This window comes from Neophocaena asiaeorientalis, unplaced genomic scaffold (genome assembly GCF_003031525.2).
Source record: "Neophocaena asiaeorientalis asiaeorientalis breed wild unplaced genomic scaffold, Neophocaena_asiaeorientalis_V1.1 scaffold119, whole genome shotgun sequence".
Lineage (NCBI taxonomy): Eukaryota > Metazoa > Chordata > Mammalia > Artiodactyla > Phocoenidae > Neophocaena > Neophocaena asiaeorientalis.
Genome location: NW_020175821.1, coordinates 707,291 through 718,423, shown reverse-complemented (window position 1 = coordinate 718,423; position 11,133 = coordinate 707,291). Strand labels below are relative to the sequence as shown.

Here is an 11,133-nt window from a genome sequence, read left to right as displayed (position 1 = left end):
TCCTCTCTTTGAGTCCTAGAGCACGTGTCACCAAATCTGAGACAGGGGTAGAGACTAAGGGAAACAGGGCCAATGTTAGAAGGATTAAGATCCTATAAAATGGAGACATCAAAGAGACATATCAAAGTGCAGAGACAAGGAGAACAGGGACCCAACACCCTACAAAGTCATTACAAGATCTTTTTAGTCCAAAGAGTACTTTCTGTGACATTTAATAATTGGCCTAGAGTAAGAAAATCTTGTACGCCTGGGGCCCTGGTGATTTTCCTTCATCCCTTTAACTATTTCACTGAAAGGCAGAAAGTGCCCTGAATCTTCAGAAAATGCCTCTTCATACCCAATGACCAAGAATCCCAAGTATCAGTGCCTGTGTGGTTGCTGTGCTGTGCTGCATCGGCACAGAATTGTATGCGGTCTTAGGGCCCCTGTGCCCCACCCCCGATGGGCTAGAGATGGACTAAGGACCATGTGTCCACTCCAGGATTTCAAACTACCCTCCAACCTAAAATGAGACTTATTTCTGCACTCCCACCCCATTTCTACAGCTGTGGCTCAGAAGCCAGCAGAGCTCAGCGCAACTCCCTCCCTTCAGTCGTCCCCAGCCTTCTCAAGTAGTCCCCCCTCACTCCTACCCCATGCTCTCAGGCCCCCAGCCTCTTTGTCTCCTGCTCCTCCAGGGATTGAAGGTCACTCCCTGAGTCTGAGGGGAGAGGCAGCAGATGGTTCCAGAGAGAAGGGGGGAGGGCCCAAGCAGCCCATACCTCCTACGTCCCCCCGGTATGCAGCACAGGACTTTGGTCTTTTGGCTGATGCTAAAAGAATATTTCTTAACTAAGCGGGGTTGGGGGAGAAGGGCCCTGTGGGCCATTGGAGACCACCCTGGCTCTGAGCTGCTAGACAACTCCTCAGGTCCCAGCCAAGCAGAAGCACCAGATCACTGACATTGTGAAGGCAAAGAAACAGTTAAGTCTCCAGTGCCTCGTCATGGACCAGCCCCTCTTCCCCGCCCTGGCGCCGCCCTCACCATCAAGCGCCCCCCCCCCACTCCCACCCCTAGTGCCGCAGACTCGTCCCCGAAGCTGCCGGCTGAGGCCGGAGCCACAGCCTCGATGAGGGTCTCTCTCCCACACCCCAGGGTAAGAACCGAACCGAACTAAAGGGCTTGGCGTGGGGCACGGGGGATGCTGTGATAGGGAGGTGGGATGCGGGTAATGGGAAGGGAGTTGATACCTCATCTGGTGTGTCTGGAACTAGCCCAGCGGGGTGGGCAGGGTGGGGGAACAGAGAGAGGAGATGAACTGGCTGTGGGGCCAGCCTGGACCCAGAACCAGGTGGAAGCCAATGGGGCCGGGGCCGGGACCGTGACAGGCCACCTCGCGGGCTGAGCTGGGCTGAGCTGAGCTGGGAGCCAGCCGCCTAGGGGCAGCCGCAGAGGGTGGTGTCACTGGCTCTGCCCCGAGGCCTGGGGCTCTGGTGGCGTTTGGGGGCTCTGTCTTTGGTGGGGGCAGAAGAATCTGAGGGCAAGGCGGATGTTATGGGAAGGCACCTGATGGGAGGGTCTCTGGGTGTCAGCTGCTAGATTGCTCAGCTGCTCTTATGCTGGGGGGTGAACGGGACTGCGAGTTTTTGCCAAGTATGGGAAGGTGGGGACACTATGGAAAAGAAGGAAGGAAAGGGTCATTAAGACGTGGCATGCGCCTCCTCACAGACCAAAACCTATTTGCAGCGTGCTCCCCACACCCATTCCCTGCGACGAGCTTGAAACTTGGGCTGTGAGCCCCCCTTTCTGGCTCCCTCCGGGGATGGAGAGGCCGCTCCGGAGATTGAGAGCACTCCCTCCGCAGCAGCTGCCCCGCATTCCCCGTCCTGTCAACCCCACAGGTTCCCAGTCACGGCCTCCCACCCCACCTCATCTCTGCTTCCCTTCCCAAGATGGGGGCTCTGAACAGAGAAGCCAGTTCCTTCTCCCTCTCTGCGTCCCCCCGCTCCCCGCCCCCCGTGTAGAGGCAGCCAAGAAAATGACTTGTCATGCTGGTGGGGGGGGTGGGGGTGGGGGCGGAGCTGGAGCCTGAGCTCAGCGCGCACACTCACACTCGCGCACACACTGCGGCAGACTGCAGCTGCCCGGGCGCCCCCCCTCCCCGGCCGCCTCCCTGCGGAGACACCTGCCCTCCCGCCCGCTCAGCCTCAGCACCCGCAGCCCACCCCCCAGCCCCATCTCTGGCAAAGGGACGGGCCCCTGCCTCACCAGGTGTCCTCTCCGAAGAAGGAGGGAAGACAAGTCAATTGCCTCCAGTGGGATCGCGGGTGGTGGGGGGGTGTAGAAGAGAGAAACAGGGCTTTCCGCCAGGCCTGAAAAGGAGGAGCACAAGGTGTAAACCGTGTAGTTGCCAGTCACAGCCTGAGAGCACATGGGTGAGGGGCAGGGTCTTGCGCCAAGGCAAGTACTGGGATCAGAGAGGTCTATGGTTATAAGCCAGTCTAGGGGACTGCAGGGAATGGTAGACTGGGGAAGGCAGGTAGTAGATAGAAAGCAAATCCATCCGTGCCCCCGATCTTTCTCTTTCTGGCCCTCCTAGTTCAAATGTGTGACCTTGTGTGTTCGTGGTGCGTGTGGCGGGTGGGTGTGGGGGGAGAGGAACTGCCCTTCTAAGCTAAACTGCTTAGAGCTAGCCTAGGGCCAGCCGCTCCCCGAACCATGGTGTATCCCTCATCCCTCACCTGCCCAAGCCCTGCCCGTGCGTGTCTCTGAGGTGCTTCTCATCCTCTGAACCGACCTCAAAGTGTCCCTCAACTCCCAAGTTAATAGAAAAGAACGCTTGAACTCCTCATGGGCCCCACCTACCCTGTGCGGGGCTTGTTCTTCTGACACCATCCCTAGTTCATTTCCCCCCGCAGCTGCAACTGCAGCCCGGTGCTGCCAGGTCTGCCTGATCCTGGCACCATCGCTCTTCCGCTTAACAAAGGCCCTGGCCCCAGGGTCCTCTTGTCTGAGCCCCAGAAAGAGGAGAGAGCGCTGGGTCACAGAAGAGGGTCTGGGGGACAGGTTATGTGTCCTCCCACCAATATCCTCCAGACAGCCCACTCCCCAGACCATCTGCTCAACTCCGTGTTTGTAAGGTAAATCCACTGTGTGCTGCAGTTGGTAAGGGCAGGAACGGGATGGCAGCATCCTTCTTCAGGATCTCCTGTCTAACCTGGCGCTTTTTTTCTTTGCTGCATTGCTTGGTGTTTCATGTGAGCCTGGATAAGGGAAGTAGAGAGGGGATGGTGTATTATGTTCCTCCATAGCCTGGGGAATACTCTGAACCTCTCCTGCCTTATCTGTTTCTTGTTTGTGAATCCCAGACTCCCCTCTCCATGACAGAAGGCCCACAGGAGAGGTGCAAGGATGAGAGGAGAAACTGTTTGAAAGGGATGGGTTGTGGGGAGTGAACCAGGTCTTTCTGGAGCCTGGGGACATGAAGGTGAGCTGGGATGGGGAGCTGTGAAACCTTTGGTGGTGGAAACAGTATGATTGTGTGCATGTTTGTGAGTGCAGGCTCGGCCTCTGAGGAACCAGAGCACAGAACAAGAGGTCCTATTTCTCCTCTGCATTGTAACCAACCCCCAAGGGTTTAGATAGCATAGACTTCTCTGAGTCTTTTCGAATGGGACTTCTGGCCTTGGATGGGTGTTTGAAAGGAGGATGAGGAGTCTGTACTCACTGCACAGAAGCACCCATCTCCTTATTTCCAGGCACTCTGGCAAGAAAGCCCAGGGCAGAGGCAAGCTAGTGAGGACAGAGCTGAGTGAGGACCATCCTCCGAGAGGCCCTCCCTTCAGCTGAGCCCCGCCCCCCCATCCCCAGGCAGCACCAGGAGCTTAGTGCTCGAGAGGGACAGACAGGGACAAAAGGTTCTTGTCTCCAGGGCAGTCTGAGGCGGGAGTTCCAGGCAGAGGGGGTGGCAGATGAAGGGAGGGAGAAGACAGCCATTGTGGGAGAGGGGAGGAGGAAACCCTGAAAGGGAAGGGCTGCAGGAGCCAGTCCCTAGACCTTACTCAGCAGTAGCCAGAGTGGCAGGATCTCAGGATAAGCAGGCTTCTCTTTCCCCTAAGCCCCATTTTCTGACAGTGCATTCTTTCCTCTCCTGCCCTACACAATGCCTCTCCATTTTAGTCTATACCCACTTCCTTCAGTACAAATTCCTGCATCTCTCCCTCAGGCCAGAGGACCCTCTGCCACCAGAGTGAGATCCTAGAGACCATCGTCCTGGTAAACCCCAGTGCCGACAGCATCAGCTCTGAGGTAAGGCCAGGGCCTGTGCTTTGCCACAAGGGCCTGTCGAAAGTGCCATAACCCACCCTTGCCAGTGCTACTGCTGTAAGGCCAGGAATTCCCGGACTTGGCTTTGAGCCATCCTCTCTCTGCCATCTAAGCTGCCTCACAATCCCAGCCCCATCCTGGAGGTGCTGTGGGGCTACCAGTGGGGAGCGTGTCCTTGCAGAACTGAGGGGGACCAGGAACATTCTGTGCCCTTCCCTGGGCTTCCTCTCTCTGTGACCAGTCCTCTCCTTCCACTCTAGGTTCACCACCTCCTTAGCAGCCCATCAGCTCACAAACTACTGATCTTGAGTGGGCAAAGTTTAGAGCCTGGGGGAGACCTCATCCTACAGAGTGGCACCTACTCCTATCAAAACTTTGCCCAGGTCCTTCAAAACCCAGAGGTAAGTTCTATGTCTGAGTGTCTAGGAGGAACAGAACATGGGGTAGGACTAGAGCTGTGGGGAGGGATCCAAGGAAGGGAAAATCCCACATTCCTTGACCACCAGGGATGCTGGCAGAATGGTAGGAGATCACCTCAGAGAGAGATGGAGATTAGCAGATTGAGTCTGAGTTGGCTTGCGATAACCCCAATGACCTGATCAGCCTTCTATCTCCCCTTCATCTAGATTGCCCAATTGCTCAGCAATAGAGACCCTGGGATCCAGGCTTTCCTCACTGTGTCCTGCTTAGGGGAGGGTGATTGGAGCCACCTGGGACTATCCAGTTCCCAAGAGACCCTGCACCTCCGGCTAAACCCTGAGCCCATGCTGCCCACCATGGATGGCGTGGCTGAGTTCTCCGAGTACGTCTCTGAGACCGTGGATGTGCCATCCCCCTTTGACCTGCTGGAGCCCCCCACCTCAGGGGGCTTCCTCAAGCTCTCCAAGCCATGCTGCTACATCTTCCCTGGCGGCCGCGGGGACTCTGCCCTCTTTGCCGTTAATGGTTTCAACATCCTGGTGGATGGTGGCTCTGATCGCAAGTCCTGCTTCTGGAAGCTGGTGCGGCACCTGGACCGCATTGACTCCGTGCTGCTCACACACATCGGGGCAGACAACCTGCCAGGCATCAACGGACTCCTGCAGCGCAAAGTGGCAGAACTGGAGGAGGAGCAGTCCCAGGGATCTAGCAGCTACAGTGACTGGGTGAAGAACCTCATCTCCCCCGAGCTTGGAGTCGTCTTCTTCAACGTGCCCGATAAGCTGCGGCTGCCTGATGCCTCGCGGAAGGCCAAGCGCAGCATTGAGGAGGCCTGCCTCACTCTGCAGCACTTAAACCGCCTAGGCATCCAGGCCGAGCCCCTCTACCGTGTGGTCAGCAACACCATCGAGCCGCTGACCCTCTTCCACAAGATGGGTGTGGGCCGCCTGGACATGTACGTCCTCAACCCTGTCAAGGATAGCAAGGAGATGCAGTTCCTCATGCAAAAGTGGGCAGGCAACAGTAAAGCTAAGACAGGCATTGTGCTGGCTAGTGGGAAGGAGGCTGAGATCTCGGTGCCCTACCTGACCTCCATCACTGCTCTGGTGGTCTGGTTACCAGCCAACCCCACTGAGAAGATTGTGCGCGTGCTTTTTCCAGGGAATGCTCCCCAGAACAAGATCTTGGAGGGCCTGGAAAAGCTTCGACACCTGGACTTCTTGCGCTACCCCGTGGCCACGCAGAAGGAGCTGGCCACTGGGGCTGTGCCTGCCAACCTCAAACCCAGCAAAATCAAACAGCGGGCTGATAGCAAGGAGAGCCTCAAGGCCACAACCAAGACAGCCGTGGGCAAGCTGGCCAAACGGGAGGAGGTGGCCGAAGAGGGAGCCAAGGAGGCCCGCTCAGAACTGGCCAAGGAGTTAGCCAAGACAGAGAAGAAGGTAAAGGAGTCATCTGAGAAGCCCCCAGAGAAGCCTGCCAAGCCTGAGAGGGTGAGGACAGAGTCGAGTGAGGCACTGAAGGCAGAGAAGCGAAAGCTGATCAAAGACAAGGTGGGGAAGAAGCACCTGAAAGAAAAGATATCAAAGCTGGAAGAGAAAAAAGACAAAGAGAAGAAAGAGATCAAGAAGGAGAGGAAGGAGCTCAAGAAGGATGAAGGAAGGAAGGAGGAAAAGAAGGATGCCAAGAAGGAGGAGAAGAGGAAAGATACCAAACCTGAGGTCAAAAAGATTTCCAAGCCAGACCTGAAGCCCTTTACCCCTGAGGTACGTAAGACCCTCTACAAAGCCAAGGCCCCCGGCAGAGTCAAGATGGAGAAGAGCCGGGCTGCCCGTGGGGAGAAGGAGCTGTCCTCTGAGCCCCGGACACCCCCAGCCCTAAAGGGGGCTGCACCATTCCCAACAAGGGAGCTGGCCTTGTCTTCACCAGAGGATCTCACACAGGACTTCGAGGAGTTGAAGCGTGAGGAGACGGGGTTGCTGGCTGAACAAAGGGACACAGGACTAGGAGAGAAACCACTCCCCCCAGACACTGCAGAGGAGGGACTCCCAAGCACAGTGGCCCCGGGGGCACCACCCTCTGTCCCAGGGCTGGAACCAGAAGAGCCTGTGATAAAGGAGAAAGAGGCTGTCCCAGACATCCCTGAGGAACAAGGCAGCAAGGACAGAGGCCCAGACTCTGGGGCTGAAACAGAGAAAGAGAGAGCCCCCTGGGAGGATAAAAAGGCAAAGGAATCAGAGGGGCTCCCCGACAGAAAAGAAGCCAGAGAGGAAAGTCAACCTGAGGTAAAGGAGGATGTGATAGAGAAGGCTGAGTTAGAGGAAATGGAGGAGCTGCACCCTTCAGACGAGGAGGAAGAGGAAGAGACAAAGGCTGAGGGTTTTTACCAAAAACATATGCAAGAAGCCTTGCAGGTAACGCCAAGGGGCAGGGAGGCTCTCGGGGGCCAGGAACTAGGACTCCAAGGCAAGGCCCCTGAGAAGGAGACCTCGTCATTCCTAAGTAGCCTGGCCACCCCTGCAGGAGCCACTGAGCACGTCTCTTACATCCAGGATGAGACAATCCCTGGCTACTCAGAGACCGAGCAGACTATCTCAGATGAGGAGATCCATGATGAGCCGGAGGAGCGTGCAGCTCCACCTAGATTTCCTACAGGTACCTATGACCTCCCTGGGCCTGAAGGTCCTGGCCCCTTTGAGGCTAGCCAGCCTGCAGACATTGCTGTTCCCACCACCCCCAGCAAAGGCTATGGAGCACCAGAGTCGGAACTCACCTACCCCCCCAACATGGTGGCCGCCCCTCTGGCTGAAGAGGAGCATGTGTCCTCGGCCACCTCAATCACTGAGTGTGACAAGCTTTCTTCCTTTGCCACATCCGTGGCTGAGGACCAGTCCGTGGCTTCACTCACAGCTCCCCAGACAGAGGAGACAGGTAAGAGCTCCCTGCTGCTTGACACAGTCACAAGCATCCCCTCCTCCCACACGGAAGCCACTCAGGGCCTGGACTACGTGCCATCAGCTGGTACCATCTCACCCACCTCCTCACTGGAAGAAGACAAAGGTTTCAAATCACCACCCTGTGAGGAGTTCTCCGTGACTGGGGAGTCAGAGAAGAGAGGAGAGATTGTACAGAGAGGCTTGTCTGGAGAGAGAGCCGTGGAAGAGGAAGAGGAGGAGACCACAAATGTACAGATGTCTGAGAAACTTCACGATCAGTATGAACCCCTGATGTTTGCTGCCCCTGGCCACACCCTACATCCCGGGGAACCAGCCGTTGGAGAAGCGGAGGAGCGCTGCCTCAGCCCAGATGACAGCACAGTGAAGATGGCCTCTCCCCCACCATCTGGCCCACCCAGTGCCACCCACACGCCCTTTCATCAGTCCCCAGTGGAAGAAAAGTCTGAGCCCCAAGACTTTCAGGAAGCAGACTCCTGGGGAGATACTAAGCATACACCAGGTGTGGGCAAGGAAGATGCTGCAGAAGGGACAGTCAAGCCGGGGCCTGAAGAGGGCACACCAGAGGAGGAGGGAACGTTGCCTCCTCCCAGGAGCCCCCAGGCCCAGGAAGCACCCATCAGCATTGTTGGAGGACATGCAGGCTGTACCGTCCCACTGCTGCCAGAAGAGGACAAAGCAATAGTCTTTGAGACTGTGGAGGCGGGAGAGCCCACAGGGCCAATTCTGGAAACAGAAGCCCTTCCCAGAGATTTGAGAACATCACACCAAGAACCTGGTGAACCACAGAAAGATGAGGTGCTCCGGTTTCCTGACCGAGGCCTCTCCCCTGAAGAGGTGGAGTCCCCCTCTGTCCTCAGTGTGGTCTCCCCAGACACTGCCAAGCAAGAAGCCGTCCCTAGGTCTCCCTGTGGCCTGACAGAGCAGCACCTACACAAAGACCTTTGGCCACAGGTATCTCCAGAAGACACCCGGTCGCTTTCTCTCTCAGAAGAGAGTCCCAGCAAGGAGACCTCTCTGGATATCTCTTCTAAGCAGCTGTCTCCAGAAAGCCTTGGCACCCTCCAGTTTGGGGAACTAACCCTTGGAAAGGAAGAAAAAGGGCCTCTGATGCAGACTGAGGACACCTCTCACCGCCTAGCCCCTGTGTCTGTTCCAGAAGCCCGTGCAGCCACAGTGTCACCTCCCACAGATGGGACCAGTGGATATGCTGCACAGGCAGACGTCACAGATGAGAGCCCTGACGGAAAATTACCTGCCAGCTCCTTCTCTCACTCTACACTGTTGGGAGATGGGAAGCAGTCACCTGGAATGATCACAAGCCCTGGTGAACACATTCTGACACCTGATAGCTCCCTCACCAAGAGTCCTGAGTCCTTGCTGAGCCCTGCCATGGAGGATATTGCCATGGAGTGGGAAGATAAAGTTCCAGAGTTGAAAGACAGACCCCCAGAGCAGAAGGAGAAGGGACCTGAGCCAAAGGATGAAGTCCTACAGCAGAAGGACAAAAGTCTGGAGCAGAAGGATACTGTCACAGAGCAGAAGGGTACAGCCATCTATCGCAAAGATGAGGCTCTGGAAGAAAAGGACAAGGCTGTGGAACAGCAGGATAAGGCTTTGGAACAAAAAGGCAGAGACTTAGAGCATAGGGACACCGCCCTGGAACAAAAGGACAAGGCCCTGGAAGGAAAAGACAAAGACTTAGAACCTAAAGACAGAGACTTAGAACCAAAAGACAAGACCTTGGAACAGGAGGACAAGGTCCCAGGAGAGAAAGATGAAATCTTAGAACAAAAAGTCAGAGACTCTGAACATAAAGACAAGGTTCCAGAGGACAAGGTCCCTGAACTGAAGGGCAAGGCCTTAGAACAGAAAGATGAAGCCCCTGAGCAGGACAAGGCCCCGGAACAGAAGGACAAGGCCTTGGAAAAGAAGGACCAGGCTTTAGAACAAAAATACTTGGCCCTAGAACAGAAGGGTGAAGCTCTGGAACAAAACATTTGTCCAAAGGCTGTTGAACGAAAAGACAAGATTCTGGAAGAGAAGGACAAAACTCAGGAGCAGGAGAGTCCTGTACAGGAGGATAAAACCATGACACTAAAGGAGAAGATCCTAGAGGAAAAATCTCCAGAAAAAGTCAAGGCTGTGGGACAGAAGGAAGAAGCTCTGCTGGAGAAGACCAAAGCTCTGGGGCTGGAAGAGAGCCCAGTGCAGGAGGACAAGGCCCGGGAGCAGGACGAGAAGTACTGGAAGGAGCAGGACGTGGTCCAGGAGTGGCAAGAAACATCTCCAGCCAGAGGAGAGCCAGCTGGAGAACAGAAGGAGCCTGCCCGGACATGGGAGGACACATCTCCTGAGCAGGAGGACAGGTATTGGAGGGGCAGAGAGGATGTGGTCCTGGAACAGGACACATACTGGAGGGAGCTGAGCTGTGAGCGGAAGGTCTGGTTCCCTCATGAGCTGGGTGGCCAGGGGGCCCGGCCACGGTTCACAGAAGAGCGGGAGAGCACTTTCCTCGATGAGGGGCCGGATGATGAGCAGGAAGTGCCCCCCTTGGAGCCTACACCCAAGAGTCCCTGGGCCTCAGACTTTAAGGGCTTCCAGGAGCCCTCACCACAGAAGGAGCTGGAGGTGGAGCGCTGGCTTGCTGAGTCACCAGTTGGGCTGCCACCAGAGGAAGAGGACAAGCTGACTCGCTCCCCTTTTGAGATCATCTCTCCTCCGGCCTCCCCACCTGAGATGGTTGGACAGAGGGTTCCGCTGGCCACAGGACAAGAGAGCCCTATCCCAGATCCTAAGCCCATGCCACCCATGAGGAATGAGCCCACCACCCCGTCATGGCTGGCTGACATCCCACCATGGGTGCCCAAGGACAGACCCCTGCCCCCTGCACCCCTGTCCCCAGCTCCAGCTCCCCCAACACCTGCCCCACAGCCACTCACTCCTGCGCCCTTCTCTTGGGACACAGCCGAGTATGACAGTGTGGTGGCTGCAGTGCAGGAGGGGGCAGCTGAGTTGGAAGGCGGGCCGTACTCCCCCCTAGGGAAGGACTACCGCAAGGCTGAAGGGGAAAGGGAAGAAGAAGGTGGGGTTGGGGTTCCTGACAGCAGCCCCCTCAGGTCAAAGGTCCCAGAGGCCAGCGCTAGCCATGCCTCTAAGGAGCCCGAGCAGACGGAGCCAGAGCAGAGAGAGCCCACACCCTATCCCGATGAGCGAAGCTTCCAGTATGCAGACATCTATGAGCAGATGATGCTCACTGGGCTGGGCCCTGCATGCCCCACTAGAGAGCCTCCACTTGGAGCACCTGGGGATTGGCCCCCACATATCTCAACCAAGGAGGAGGCTGCTGGCCAATGCACATCTGCAGAGAAGGAGCTTTCGTCTCCTGTCTCACCCCATCGCCTCCAATTCGACACTCCAACCTTCAGCTATGCAGCTCTGGCGGGACCCACC

General features: G+C 56.6%; 1 protein-coding gene across 1 annotated transcript in view; it reads left to right on the top strand.

Moving 5' to 3' along the window:
- Positions 1–4,920: 4,920 nt before the first annotated feature.
- The window catches only part of MAP1A (microtubule associated protein 1A), a 9,083-nt gene continuing 2,870 nt past the window's right edge, over positions 4,921–11,133 (top strand). Inside the window, 1 exon segment of the mRNA XM_024732337.1 lies at positions 4,921–11,133. This exon segment is cut by the window's right edge and continues 21 nt beyond it. Coding sequence (XP_024588105.1) covers positions 5,071–11,133 — 6,063 coding nt within the window. The 5' untranslated portion in view covers positions 4,921–5,070.